Below are 15,046 nucleotides of genomic sequence, written 5' to 3'. Positions count from 1 at the left end.
AATGTAAAAGCATTCTAGTATGAAATACCTTCTCTCTGGATACTTCCTACGCTAGCTAGCAATATCTAGTGTTAGATACTGTTGTGTATGTATGTTCACATATATTTTGACAGTATCAAACTATAGGTGAGCAAGCACTGTGACTCGCAGGGTGAACCCGGGCGCAGCGTCTGCTCTCAGACCCCGTCCTGCAGCAGCTCAGACCTGCTGCTCTCCTGCACAGCTCAAACATGCACACTTGAAGTAGTGGTCTTGAAAACACAGAGGTTTAAGCTATTTTTATTGCTTTTTTACAAGAAACAAACACCAATTCTAGAAAGCACTTTAAGAACTAGAGCATTTGCCCCAAGCAGCTCACAGTTCACTAAGGCATTAAAGATTCTTAACTTCGTCTCAATACCCTCAGTGCTGAGGGCATCAACAGGCACTGCCACGTATGTTACACAATCCACAGCAAGCTTCAGTCACACATGTATGCCAATAAAAACAGATGCAATATTTAATTCCTTTGAGACATATTTCTTTCTTGCTGAGTTTGTTTCTGTCTTCACGTTTAATCAATAGCTCAAAACTTATGTTTAAAAATAATACAAAACCCCAAATATACACACCATGCAAAGTACTTGGCCAACAGAGACATTTTAAACTCAAACAGTTGTGCCTTTATTCTGTTCTGACTCTCAAATGTTTGTACTATGATGACATATTTCAACTTTTTTTAAGACATGTTGTATCAACTGGAGAGAAACTACTTGATGACACATTCAGATTTTAGTCACTGGTTGAGAGCCCTTCCCAACTAGGAGCAAACACTTGCTTCTGTCCCCACTAACAAAGGATGTATTCCTGTCATCATTTTGCACAGGAGCAGATTATGGGCTGCATTTGTAAACCTGGAGTCTGAAAAAAGCCAGGAACTTAACTAAAGAATGCTGATTAACTAAGCTAACACACCCAGCTGTTTGATTAATCAAACAGAGTTGGCTTCAGTTTACACCACTGTTCCCTTAGCTTTGATTTTACCACACTTGAAGCAAAGATATAGTCGATCGATTCATAGGAAAGATCCCACATCTGCGATCGAGTCAGATTAAATGTTTTTGCAACCAGCTCGTACTCTTGCGATAGATCTGTTGCAAAGACGCCTTTGTCATCAGTCTGGAGTTAAATTGAAAGAAAACGAAAGAGTTTAAATTAGTTCCTCTACATCATAAAGGGTTCTTTTCTACACACCACAAACCAGTTTTATCTTGCTGTTTCACAATTTTAAAGATCATTCATCTAAAAGGAGCGAGTTAGGATTATTTCAGGGTTAATAAGATTGCCCATCTGCAACTCAGAGTCCTCGTGTCCCCACAGAGAGGATCGCTAACTATGTCCCGTTCGACTGAAGCATCTCCTCCTTCAACTACTGTTTGTTTAGGCCTTTATGGGTAAACTGCTTCCTTACGCGACTTCATTGGTTATCTACACTTTTCACAATTGAAAGTCTCAGAAATAATCTCCAATCATTAATTATTTTTCACCCAATACAACAGAGTTCAAGATCAATAATAAATACTTTACACAATAAAGGATTGAGGCTTATTTGAATAATAAGCACAACACTAATATATATACACACACTTGCACAATGCTACAGATTATAGGGGTTAAACCAACTGGATGATAGTAAAATCCTGCCAATGCCAGCAAAATACTTGGCACCTCAACATTTTAGGACCTTAATCGGCTGTCAGGAGAGCTCAATAACTCTCATCCAACACAATAAATACTCAGGTAAGCACAAGCTCAAATGCAAGCATTGGACCAATATGTTTAAGAGAAATCTGTCAGTACACAAACAGTTAAAAGCTCATTGCATGCATCACTGATCATCTTACCTATACAGAAAAAACAGGTCTTGCTTTACAATAACACCAAGAGAAATACAGAACAGAACGTTATGATTTCCTGTAAGCAGATGATTTGCTGCAAGGTTGGAAACTGTTAATAAGTCAGCTCTGATCCATAAAAGGAGATAGACTTCTCCAGTTTCAGACTGGTTTGGCTCTTTGCCTAAATATATGGTTAAAATAAAAAAACTTACACAAAGCACTGCAGGGTGTCCCATGTTGTACCAGTATCCAAAATGGTGTTTGTCACAGGAAGGCACAGTCTGAGTTTTGATGTTTGATGTCATGCAAAGTTCTAAGCAAAAAAACAAGGATTTGTATCAAAACAAAAGACGTGGTTTTGACTGATTAATTGACTTCTTTGCTCCTGAATGAAAATTAAAACCAGCTATTTTTTGTTTCTTTGATTTTCTATGGTTCAAATATTTGGTTGTGTCTTCTGAGGAAAGTCTGGCAATCAATTTCTTCTTAACTACTGGCTGGATATAAAATTTAGGGAGCTTGCAAACCCTATACAGAAACACCACACGGCCTTGCACAGTAACTAGAAGTTATGATTTAGTTTTGTTTTCATCTGCCGCCACAAATACGTCAAAAGCATTACCAGTGTACCTCTACAGGCAATTCTCTCACATACACCACCACATTTTTCTAAGTCACCTCTGGTCAAAGACAAATCAGAGTTACAGTCAGCAGTACGAACGGTATTGTGAAATCTAGAGATCACCAAGCCATTTTCTTACCTATAGGTATGCGATTCTGTCGAACAAGTGGCACTAACTCTTCTGAGCCTGCTGTTGCAGAGTTGAGAAATGTTCCATGTCCAATTCTGTCAGGAGGCAGGCCCAGGAGAATTTTGGTCTCCTCTTCTCGATTTGGGATCTAGAGAGAATGTATGTGACATTCTATCAAGGCAGCATAAAACAGCGCATTAAATAATTACAGTAGACTTCACATTCTATGTTCACATATCCAAAAGTAAGTGTTAGTGAGACTAAATATCTGCATTACTACCCTGTAAGGAAAGAAGTAGTGCATGAAGGTGACTCTCAACTTGGAATTACAAACCGAAGAAGCCATAATCCTGAACTGGTACGGAAAAACAAGACAATAACTATTTGCGGTGCTGAAGTACTTTCAGTTGGAGGCCTAAAATCAGCTTTGTATGCTTCAGTTTCAAAACTACCCTGGCAAGAGGACCTTTAATGTCTGTTTTACACAGGGATTAAAACATGGTGCATGAAGAACTTAAACTGCAAGAGGCCAAAACCAACCAACCAAACCAAAAAATGAAACAAAAACAAAAGACCTCTGAGACATTAAGAAATAAATTTTCAGAGAAACATGCAAGATTATCCTGCAGAAGCCTTCTTAATGAAATAGAAACAAGTATAAATAGGCCTGTGACATCATATATCATGCTTAAGTTCCTGAATAAATAAAAATATTCTCAGTATTTATCAGACTTGTCAGTGTAAACTTCAGCTACCACTTCAACAGATTGTATGGAGAAGCCCAACTCTTTCTACTGATACAAGCAGAGCTAATGGAACTACTCATGAAAATGTGCAAGTGTTACTATACATGACTTCTGATGAAATACCAGGAAGAAAACAATAGATCTCTTGGAACACGACTAATTTTCAAATTCGCACCTAACCCCCCAATAGATATAGTACAGTAAGAAATAATTTGTCAGTTCTGATTCAGAACAGGTTGTTGAAGATTTCTCCTTGTTTTCTTTTCTCTTGTCATAGTGCGCCAAACCGTTACTACTTCACCATGAGAAGTTCAAAACACACAGAAGTTAATTTTAGTTTCATCAAGGCTTTTATAAAATGGGAATTACAGAGAAGGATCAACTGAAGAAAACTTTTACCTCTGAAAGGTGCAATGCCAGCTTTAGACCTGCTTTTTTTGCTTCTGAGAGTGGTTCCAAAAAATCTTGACCATGTCCTGCCTTGAAGACAGAAACACATCACCATTGTACAGATTGGTTTTACAAAACTCCTCCTATTACAAGAATGAAGAAGTCGAGCAATATTGAAATACTTAATTCAAATACAGTTACATTGAATTATTTTTCTTTTCCCATTACTCCAGTTTTGAATGCAGCAAGTCACAGAATGTTCTCCTCTTTGGGCACAAATTAGACAAATTGGTCAAACATCAGTAGCTCAGATGATGCCCAACACTGACAAGCCAATTGTCTTGATTTTGATATCCTTTCTACAGCTACCACCCAGAGCCATTTCCTTGCAACTTGACAGCTATCCTCAAATATTTCTGCTTTCTCAACACACAACAAGCATTTGGTGCATCTAAATAAAATTTAAACGTGTCAACTTGCAACATTATTTAACTTGCCTCGACACTGTCAATCTGACTGGGACAATTTAGTGTCAGACACTTCCCACAAACATGACTTTTCAGTGGCTCTTTCTTCAGAGGCATACATGAATCTATCGACTCTTCGTTAGAGTGTCTGTCCCCTGCAGCAACAGGGATGAACCTGGTATCACTATTACAAACAATCCATTCAAACTAGCAACAAACATAGGACAAAAACCTGTAAGAACAAAGTATGATTGGAAACACTTGCTGCTACAAAACCTTGTATATTTATCTTCAAAACCAGACCAAAATAAAACAAAAACTTACGGTGGGATCACCACTGAGGTCAAGTCCTACTACAACCCCATCAGTGGAAAGCAGGAACTCTTCAGCAAGTTTAACAGTCTGCTTAGCAACTGCCGGGCCGCCTCGTCTATTTATCGCTATTAACAATCTAGGGCAGAAACGTACATATTAAGTTAAATACAAGCTGTAATATCAGGAGACCAACAAAAATGGCACTTCACATCCTTCACAGCTGAGTGCAGAGAGTATTTGTACAGGAAACTGTCTGAGGAAGGCAGGTACCAAAGTGCAGAGGGACACAAATGAGATTCACGCAGGGTGAGAGGGCGGGCAGGGGACACAGGGCTCACCTGCTGCCTGCAGCCTCCCAGAGGGGCACACGTGCAGAATCACACTTCTTGGGCTTCCACAACTAAATCTAGCAAGGGTTGGTACTGAGTATAAAAGACAGGCGAGCAGATCGCCTCCAAGCAACCACTGACACCTTCCGAAACTTTTCTGCTGTCAGGACCACGTCTCCTTTACAGCAGGTTGTTTGTACAGCTAACCAAGAAAGATCTTTGCTATACCTCCAGGCTGAGAAAAAAAATGAGTCTTTAATGCAATTTCCATCAAAAACCACTGCTTTTCCTGAAAATGTTGCAGAGAATGGACAGTCTTAGAGATGATAAGCTTTACTCAGTTTCATTCTCTATCAGTAAAAAAGGAAGATAAAAATTCAGGTTTCCCTAGGAGTTACCTGTTCCATTCCATGTCATCTAGTTTAAGCGCAATTTTCTTTCCTACACTGATGGTTTGTAAACCTCTCTGCAAACCATGACCGAGCATCAGACTACACAACCCTCAAAACAGAGGTACTCCGTGTGCTTTATTTACCTGACATCTATGTCCAGGCCTTCTTCTTTACACTGCTTTATACCCTCAAGTACAGTTTGAACATACATCCTTTTGGTCATACCTACAAACACATGTACACATTTGGAATAAACATATTTGAATTAATTTTATTACGTTGCAGACGCAGCTCTCTAGCCTCCTAAGTTTCATTTTGCACCTTTGATTTTAGTCCATAGCCTTTTAATCTATATAGTTCTAATTCTGTTTATAAAGATAGCTTTACTTTGAAGTAAAGCTTTACATTTTAATTAAGCCTTCTCCTAAGTATCTGAAAGAAAGTAACTTAGTGTGACCAGAGAGCAGCAACAGGACTTCTCTTATGTGTTTCTATGAAAGCACATCTAAAAGAAAATAAAAAATGAAGTAACAAAAATAAAATATATCAGCTATTAAAAATAACAGCAACCTCAGAATAGCGAATAACCCAAATTCTTGGGTAGTAGAGTTATAATCAACATATTTTTGTCACCAGAAATCTAATTGTAAAGTGACATCTTTTTACATGGTTAAATATTTGCTTTTGTTTTGAAAGTGTATATTTATTGACCAAACTAAATTTGTTTTTACTTGCTATTAACATGGTCTTACCTAAGTTTTATAGCACATCAGACTTACAAATTAAAGACCAGAACAGATTGTACCTGTGGACTTTTCTTCCCTAGGAGTGCTCCTCAATTCCAGGTACTTGACACCATCATCAGCAAATTCTTTAATAACATCTTTAGTTATCTGATTAAGAAACAGTGTATTCAACATCATGAAAGCAATGCTTATAATTGGTTTTATTTTCCTTTACAACTAAAAGACCTGGATATCTTTTGGCGTGAAACACTTGCAAAAAAATTAATGTGTTTTACAAAAATAATTCTGACCTCCAATTGAAGGGATCATTGCTGATATTGTTACTTGGAAGCCAGTGCTGTTTATCCAATTGATTTTGACTGTGTGTATTGCTTACTTGTTTTAAGTGAACTTTTAATTAACTTACCAGTAAAATATCTTCAGCCCTAGTGGTAATCTGATAGATGATCTGAAACATCTGAAAACATCTAAAATAAAAAGTTAAAAAATTAATTGAACAGATGTTAAACAGTAAGAGAGTATTGACCAAAAAAAATCTGCACTTTGGAAACATGTACTCACTATGCTCAATTCACCAGCTTGTAGCTTAAAATACACAGACCAGCTGAATGGCCATTTCTGATTTTAGATGCCAACAATGCATTTGCAGCAGTTTTTATCACCACAAAGCTTTTCTAAGCACAAAGGAAAACATGAAGTTTCCAAAAAAAGGAAACTATACAAATCCATTTTCTCCGAAGAGCATATGCTACAAGTGAAAATTTTCAATCCTTTACAAAGGGAATTAATCAACATGAGGCTTCCATTTAGTTTGCAAACATCTAAGTTATTATATGGATACAGGCAGCAAAAAAATCTAACAGATTGTACGGTGATTCAAACCTGAATATGCATTTTCTGCAGTCAAGTGCATGCGGCCATACATTTCTCTGTTTTGAACTAAGGAAAAGACACTCGGTAAATGTCCATCACGCGCACACATGTGTATACTCACTCATCTAAGGTTCTTTTCTTTCCTTTGTCAATCATGGTCATTCCGTTCTGGATCTGAAGGTTTGGTTTCTGGGCCATAAGTTTCTTCATAGTGGCAGAGCTGATGCAGCCGTTCAAATGCGCATGAAGTTCCTAGAGAAAAACCCATCCTATGGCTTGGTGTCTGGTGAAAAGGACGGCTCCGACGCCCTGTTTGTGGTACTGCTCTTGTACCCACCTTAGTGGTTCACCCTGGGTTTGAAACTAAAGTGACGGTGATGTCTGTGTTTGGCTAATAACTGGAGCCGTGCAGCTCCGGGTGAGGAGGAGCCCAACAGCTGCCTCAGTGTTACCTGTAGTAAGGATTCAAGAACTCTCTCCCCATCCCCTGCAAGTTAAATGTACGTGTACATTGTCTGAAAATAGCAACATCTGTTTGTCCGCTCGCCTTTCTTTTTTTCATGGTTTGAAGTTTTAACTCACGCCAGAAATCCGGCCAGATGCTACCTCTACCCATTCACAGCAATGGGAGGGACTGCCCTCCTTTGTCCAAGGCTGCTTTCTGCCCCACTTTCTCCTGACAACCTACGATCCTCAGCTCCATTCCTTGTCTCATCTTTGCTCTTTCTGATCTCTTGGCTCCTGACATATGGAGCAGGTCCCTAGTGCCCTCCCAACCCATTCAAAATGTATCTGCAAAGCATCTGTGTTGTTACCTGCCTGAATGCATCCCTTCTCACTGGGAGAAGAAAAATCAGAGAAGTATTTCTTCAAGCCTTTGATTGGAAAACATGTTGAAATTGTAACTTCAAGATTTAATTTTAATTTTGTAAAGTAGTAGGTTCCATAGTCCCATTTTAAAAAGTATTAAGTTCACAAGCAGAGGAAAAGGGGTCAGATTCTCGTGAACTGCGAAGGTGCACGACGCCAGGTAAACGCCAGGAGCTGCGGCTGCTCACCCCTTCTGGAAGGCAAGCCGGGTACCTATTACTACAGCTACTATATCACATTTTCCAGACTCTTAAAAGCAAAAAACCTCACTGAATTCAGTTATACATTAAAAATAAACCCTGAAAAACATCTATTGAAAAAGAGCGTGAGAATACAAGGACGGTGCATTTGATGTGGTTTCGATGGCGCACCTGTGCGTGTACAGCACCAGCTCTGCCGGAGTACGTGCCAGCTGCTGTTCTGCAAGTTCTGAACGGCACCACCGATAAAGCCGCAGTAACACGAACCAAAAGATAGCACGGATACGTGAGGAGTAAGGCACTCCCCTCGGGACGTGGGGGAGAAAACAAACAAACAAAAACGCGTTATCCGAGACAGACTTGTTGGGCTGGGCTGGGGGCGAGAGAGGCCCCAAAAGAGAAGCAGCTCATGCTCGGGTGATTTAACTGGAAGCAGATCAGACACCAAGAGCTGCAAACGAGCTGAACGAGCCAACACCTACCGCGTTCTGCTGCGGGGCAAAGGACCTCGAGAAAAGCGCGCGTTTGCTAAGGACTGGGAAAACAGCAGCTGTGTGTGTGTGTGTGTGTGTGTCTGTCTGTCCGCAGTGCCGGTGCGCTGCCGGCCCCGCTCCCGCCCGCCCCCGCCGAGCCGCGCTCACCACTTTGGGCAGCTGCCGGTAGAAGCGCAGCTCCCGCTGCCGCTGCCGCTCCCGCTCCGCCGCCATGACGGCGCTCAGCCGGCCCAGGCCGCGCACCGCCCCCGGCACCGGCACCGCCCCCGGCACCGGCACCGCCACCGCCTCCGGCCCCGGCACCGCCACCGCCCCCGGCCCCGCCCCCGGCCCCGGCCCCGGCACCGCCACCGCCCCCGCCCGGAACGGCGCGGAGGAAGGCGAAGTCACACAGACCACTTTCACTATTTAATTCCATTAAAGCTTCAAGTTTATTCCAGTGGCAGCTTGCCAGATGCACCGCACTCCGCGCCGCAGCGGCGGCGGCCGGGGGGCAGCGCCGCCGTCCCGAGCGAACGCAGCGAGCCCCGCGGCAGCGGCACTGCCGGCCGCTACACCGGCTCCTCACCGACTCTGAACTGCACACACGCCTCGGTTATACTGACAACCGCCGCCTTCTTTTCCCCCTTCCTTTAATTAACTTGGCAAGCTTGCTAGCACAAGAATACAAATTCAAATTGCACCTGTTAACTGATATGCAGGTCAAACCCAACGAGAATAAAGACATTCTGGAACAATCCTAAAATCTACTTCAATTATTTCGTATTCAGCTTTTAGTGTTACCACAATCTAATTCTAAAAACCCCGCACTTTTATGTCAACAAGTCGCTAAGCAGATGTTAGCTCTTGCTATATCCCAAAACAGAGATTAATGTAATTAACATCATAAAACATGGTGATCTACACACTGCTAGAGTAATTCAGGCAAATAAATTATCCTCCCACAAATATGAAAAACAAAATTACTTGCATATTTAGGGAAGTTAGCTTTAAAGTTAAATTCAAGCATACAAATATGAAGTAAACAACTCAATGTTCAAGTTAGCTTGCATCTCTTCTGGTGCTTGACAGATCGTCCAAGTTCAAGCACAGTGGGGAGTTTGGTTAGCTGTTCAGCCTTTTTCATAGAAAAATAGCATGTCCACAGAAGAAAGAAAATTAATTTCAACTTACGCAGTGATCCACTCTTTTATTTTACCTTAGTTAAAGGCAAACTAAGTACAGATACTGTACATTAAAATGTATGCACACAGAAAGAACAGTTGTTCTTCATTCTACCTTAAAGGCTCAAATCTCTACATTCTTTTATTTAGAGCCCTTTCTCCTCTCTGAAACACATCGCACCCACATTTAAATATAAAGAGAACCATCCGCAGGCCCCACATAGCCGACACCTATCAGCAGCACGTCAATGAGTGTCCAAATGCCAAGTCCACCAAAGCTGAAGAGTTTTCCCAGACCTTCCCGCCACTGGCCCAGATAGAAACGATCGGCACCGAATCCACCAAGGGTGATGCTATAGGAATAAAAACATGACTCATTATAATCATTAGAGGAGCTCAGTTTGGGTATCTGTACACACTTCTTTCTGACACACTTACAAGCTGATGATCGTCTTTGCTCCACATCGATTCAAGAAACTACATCTTTTGTACAAAAAGAGCTGACTGGGTTATTTAAATGAGAAAGTTCTTGATGAAATAGCACTATTTCTTAGCTCATTAATGCTATCCATGGACTTGACAGGTTTTCATTCAGGACAGGCAATAAAAACAAACACTCAAATTTTTCTAAGCTAGCAGAAACTTAAAAAAACCAAACCCAAATCAACAAGCAAGCTATAAAATCACACCCAGACGCTAAATTCAGCCCCACGCAGCAGTCGGGCAACAGCAAGTTTCTCCAGCTGGTGGCAGAGGGAGCAACTCTCGCTATAAAGGAAAGTATGTTAGATCACTGGCTTAATCAGTGTCTTTTGTATCTTTGGCTCCAGGAATACTTACTACCTAATTTATCAGATTAATGGAAAAGGTCTTACCACCAAAACAACTTCAGTTCTTTTCAAATCGCTCTCGTGGTGCTCTAATGGCTTAATATTCCAAAAATAACCTCAAGAGTCCCATTCAATACTGCTACACTGCTCTCTTCCCTAACAATTTAAAACACAAGACACTTTGTTTGAAGGCATTCCCTAGTTCCCCTTGGCAAGGAAACTGTAACAAACGTGTAGCAGCTACAGCCAGCCCGGTGACTCCACTGAGTTCAGCAACAAGCTGCATTGACTTCAGATGCTGAGAAGTAACCTGGACAATTTTCAGCCCTAATTGTTTAAACCGTATAAAAAACTAGGAGGGAAAAAAAAAAAATCTGTAGATTTTTTTGAGCATTTGTACCTCATTTGACACCATACAGAATAAAAAAAGCCCATGTCCTCTCTACTCAGATCATGTTGTGAAGCCCAAGAACCATTGACATTTGCTCTGAAGAAAGCGCATTTGGTGCAGAAATAGTGTGTTTTTTCTGAAGCTCTCTCTGTGAAGACAGCCAGGATCAGGGCATACGAGATCTTCAGCCATCCTATGCCTCTAAATTCTAAGCTAGACTACATGAAATATTGGTTATTTGCTACGCCATTTAAAAATACCAAGCAGAAAACCACACAAACCAAAGATTTTATAGGCAATGAATCTATTTCTACTAATATTATGTGTTTAAGCTTGACATTATCTAAGAGTTCTTGCGTACCTTAGCGCCAAGGCAGTTGACCACTTATAACCTCCAGTCCAGTTGCAATAGAGCATCTTAGGAAAAACACGATTACCTAAACATGAGAAAACATTGAAACCTTAATGTAACAAAGACCACACAGTGAGTACGAAAATGAGAAGCAAGAAGATACTGTATTGCTCCAATAAGGGTCTGAAACGGTTGACACTAATTCAGACCAACACTGGCAACACAAAGGCTCGTATACAGTCTCCAGGCTCTGTCCATTCAATCTTTGTCCCACAGCAAAAAACATGCAAGGCCGCTGAACAAAGAGGGGGAAAATTAAACTAGCTGAGTGAAACCAGCAGGATTTTAAGCTATCCCACTGAGACATTTAATATTGATTCTATTAGTGGTGTCCAAGTTAGTTTAATTCACAGAAGTAGACAAAAATGAACCAAAACTATTTCCTCTTATGTAAAGGTACACAACAATATTAGAAACCAATGTTTGTAGTTAAATATCACTATTACGTTTAAAAATTAAAACGTAACTATTAAAAAAAACCCAATAGGTTAATCAAAGTGCAGGCTGCTTACTGCAATGGACAGTAACAATCACTGTATTTACCCATTACAAAAAACGCTAAGAGAGAAAAAAAAGCTTCTTTAGAGAATGTTTCAGCCCACCTTACCTAGGCAACGAATATGATCCCGTACTGTGCAAGTGGCATTATATCGCTGTCGTGGACAAGAAACCGTCATGCAGCTTGTGGAGTTGGTACATACGTAATCCGTCGTTGCAAGCTGCCAGCAGAACTGGCATGTCATGTTGATTGTAAAGTTCTCCTGCTCGTGGTTATTCTGATCCTATAAAAGGACAGCATTATCACTTCACCAGCAGTAAAAAAAAGATTCACAGAGTGCAGTATCAAATTGCATTTTACAGAGAGACGTTTTGGACAAAATAGCAATTACCCTCTTTGCTATCTCTGTGTGGTCAAGTACAATAGAAAAATCAACATTAAAAAAGGGACAAAGAGTTATTAAAGCACAGTAGAACATTACTGCTTCCTCCAGTTTAAGACTACTGCCAAAAGGAGGACTCGTTCAGTCTCACCTGCAAGATCAGTTTGTGCCTCTGACAGATATTCAGCCTCCCCACTCTCAAATTGGTTCAGTTTTGACTGGCCAACAAAAGGTTCTAACCCAATTGCACAGCTGTGTAACAAAAAGATCCAGCGTGACACAGGAAAACACAAGGGCAGGTTCCACCTCTGCAGCGATGGCCTACAGTCGAGTCAGGTTATGGGTATCAGAGAGCTGCAAACCTGCCTAAGAACCTGGAAACCAATTTTTTTATGTTTTATGACAAGATGCCATTAATTAAATGACTTATATTTGGGGTTTAAAGTAACAGGTTACTTACGACACAATGAACATGTGGCTTGACTCTGCAATCGAAAGTGGCCGGTTTCCCATATATACAGGAATAGTTTGTGTTACATGTCATACAGTCTGGTGGCAACCTACTGCAAAGGCCGTTGCTGGGACACTTCGTCACGTAAGATGGAATTTCTGTACTTTCTGAAAGGCGAAATACATTAATAAAATTAAGAAAGCAAATTTAAAAAGCCATATGGTCTAAAGTATAACTTTAGACCTGTATACACGTATATATTTTCTTTCATACATCTATACACACCCCCCCCGCACTGACACTGCACAAAGGGCTTTGCTTGTCACACAGCGTTACAAATGTGTGCTGCGGGAACCGCTGTGTCAGTCGAGCGAGCTGCTGGACACAGCGGGGCTGTCACTGCAGGGCTGTCACCGCAGGGCCGCACAGAGCTCAGCCGGTGGCGTCCCCTCCCCAGGGGAAGCAATCAGCGCAGGTGACACGTGCAACCCACTTCTAGTGCAGGCTATTACGTTAGCAGCTGGCCCGGCCATCTGCTGTCAGTGTGTGTTCAGAACCACTGGCTGCATTACCAGCAAGAACGGTGTTTCAGGCAGTCCCGGTGGACCCCTTAGTAAACTACAAACAGTGTAGTTACGTTGGACAGGGAACAGTAACAAGTTCTTCCAGAAAGCAGGAGCTTTTCAAGAACTGCCACCATCCTGAGAGGGTGCAAAACGCATGAACAACGGCAGTTTAACTTGTCACTATCTAGTTAGTTGTTAAGGTCATCGAAGAGTAATTCGTAATGTGGTATGTATGCCGTAGTGTCTTTTAGCACTAAAAGCATGTTCAGGGTTCTACGACATAATTCAAGAACTTTATTATTAAACTCAAAGACACTGAGGAAAAAGCCCGTAGAAGAAAAATAAATGAAACAACAAAATATTGTACCTGCTGCTTTAAAATACGGAGTATTTGTGCTTGTTGAAGTTAGACTTTTTGCAAATGTAGACTGTGGCTGGGCATGCTTTGTGGTCATCAAAGATCCTGCTGCAAGAGAAAAAAAAAGGAGAAAGTGGTATTTCTAGAATAAAATCTGCCTTCAGAAACAGCTTCATTTAAGCACGCTGACATGAAATTACAAGTGGAAAGTGTAATGAGAATGAAAAACATATAAAAATCCGGTTTCCTGTTCTATAAATAACAGAAGGTTTATATTAAGATTAAAACGAACACTGGAGTTGAATCGTTCCGTTTAGACAAGGGGCCGTGTTTATTCCAGTTCAGTCTCCGGGGTCCACGAGAACCAAGCGCTGCTGGGAGGGCGGGTTTCAGGCTGCGGTGCTGCGGGGCGCCCCGTGCCCCGCCCCGTGCCCCGCCCCGCGGCGCGCACCCCGGCCCTGCCGGCCGGAGCGCGCGGTGCTCGGAGCGGCGGCCCCGGGAGCGCGGCCCGGCCCGGCCCGCCGTTCGCCCCGGCCGCAGCGACGAGCGCCGGCCCCGCGGCGCGCGGTTACCGCCGGCCGGGCCCGAGGCGGCCGCCGGCCCCCGGTCACGGCAGGGACGGCGCATCTCCAGCAACCCCGGGCCGCGGGCGCCTCCCCAGCCCGACCCGGCGCCGCGTTCCGCCGCGGGGATGGGCGGAGGGCGCTCGGGAGAACAGCGCGCACCTGCAGGCCGGGCCTGCCCGCCGGGCCCGGGGCTCGGAGCGCCCGGCCCGGCCCGGCTCCCTCCCCTGCCGCCCTTCGCGCTCCCCACCCGCCCGGTCCCGGCCCGGGCAAAGCGGCAGCAGCCGCACTCACCGCGGCCGGAGAGCACGTAGAGCTGGGACAGGAACAGCGCGGCGCCGCAGACGCTCCGCAGAGCGCGCACACCCACCGGCGCCGCCATCTTGCCCGTCGCCGGAAACGGGCGGAGCCGCCGGCACCACCGCAGCCCGGAGGGGCGGGGCCACGGCGGGGAGGGGCGGGGCCACGGCGGGGAGGGGCGGGGCCACGGCGGGGAGGGGCGGGGCCACGGCCCAGCAGGGGCTCCCCCAGCCCGTGACCCCTCGGGCCTGTCACCCACCGCGCTGTTCTGAACCTCCTGGGACTACCGAGCACGCACAGGCCCGCTGTCCTGGGCCTGTCTGTCCCCTCTCTACATACTCGTCCCTGTAGAAAACTTCGTATTATTTCCATTAATTCATATTCTTCAATGACCTCTCTCCTTGCTGCAGGCCATTGAAAACTTAAATTGTGACAGCATAGATACATCTATGCTGAAAGTCTTATATTGGGTAAACCTAGAAAGTCACTGTAAAACAAACCAAACACCAACCAACCCCCAAACAAAACCACACCAAAGGTGGTAATTGCATAATCTGAATACATCAGATGTATCATGTGGGCTGTAGTCCATAAAAGGATATTTTATATATAGAATATATTATTAATAAATATAAAAATCACCCTCCACACTTTTCCGGCACTTGTTCCTTCAGTTTCTT

The 15,046-nt window shown here is 43.1% G+C and overlaps 2 protein-coding genes across 6 annotated transcripts; both read right to left on the bottom strand.

The window, feature by feature from the left end:
- Positions 1-275: 275 nt before the first annotated feature.
- ADAL (adenosine deaminase like) lies at positions 276-8,702 on the bottom strand. Of its 4 annotated transcripts, none has more exons than XM_065641678.1 (11): positions 8,599-8,702; positions 7,009-7,139; positions 6,421-6,481; positions 6,074-6,161; positions 5,412-5,493; positions 4,557-4,683; positions 3,775-3,855; positions 2,639-2,777; positions 2,090-2,190; positions 1,884-1,986; positions 1,082-1,158 (listed from the first exon to the last, which is right to left on the bottom strand). In XM_065641678.1, the coding sequence occupies exons 1-10, from the start codon at positions 8,662-8,664 to the stop codon at positions 1,909-1,911; spliced, it is 954 nt and encodes a 317-aa protein (XP_065497750.1). In that variant the 5' UTR covers positions 8,665-8,702; the 3' UTR covers positions 1,082-1,158; positions 1,884-1,908. The 4 variants fall into 4 exon arrangements, with proteins under 4 accessions (XP_065497749.1, XP_065497750.1, XP_065497751.1 ...); XM_065641679.1 differs by having other exon boundaries at positions 1,884-1,971; XM_065641680.1 differs by having other exon boundaries at positions 1,884-1,953.
- A 310-nt stretch (positions 8,703-9,012) lies between these two features.
- TM2D3 (TM2 domain containing 3) lies at positions 9,013-14,456 on the bottom strand. 2 transcript variants are annotated; one of them, XM_065641822.1, is made up of 6 exons: positions 14,361-14,456; positions 13,513-13,611; positions 12,589-12,746; positions 11,855-12,029; positions 11,197-11,272; positions 9,013-9,967 (listed from the first exon to the last, which is right to left on the bottom strand). In XM_065641822.1, exons 1-6 carry the CDS (start codon positions 14,446-14,448, stop codon positions 9,802-9,804), a joined length of 762 nt encoding a protein of 253 aa, XP_065497894.1. In that variant the 5' UTR covers positions 14,449-14,456; the 3' UTR covers positions 9,013-9,801. The 2 variants fall into 2 exon arrangements, with proteins under 2 accessions (XP_065497894.1, XP_065497895.1); XM_065641823.1 differs by having other exon boundaries at positions 13,513-13,608.
- Between the last annotated feature and the right edge of the window lie 590 nt (positions 14,457-15,046).

Source organism: Caloenas nicobarica, chromosome 10, assembly GCF_036013445.1.
Source record: "Caloenas nicobarica isolate bCalNic1 chromosome 10, bCalNic1.hap1, whole genome shotgun sequence".
Classification (NCBI taxonomy): Eukaryota; Metazoa; Chordata; class Aves; order Columbiformes; family Columbidae; genus Caloenas; species Caloenas nicobarica.
This window is presented reverse-complemented; position numbering and strand designations above follow the sequence as displayed.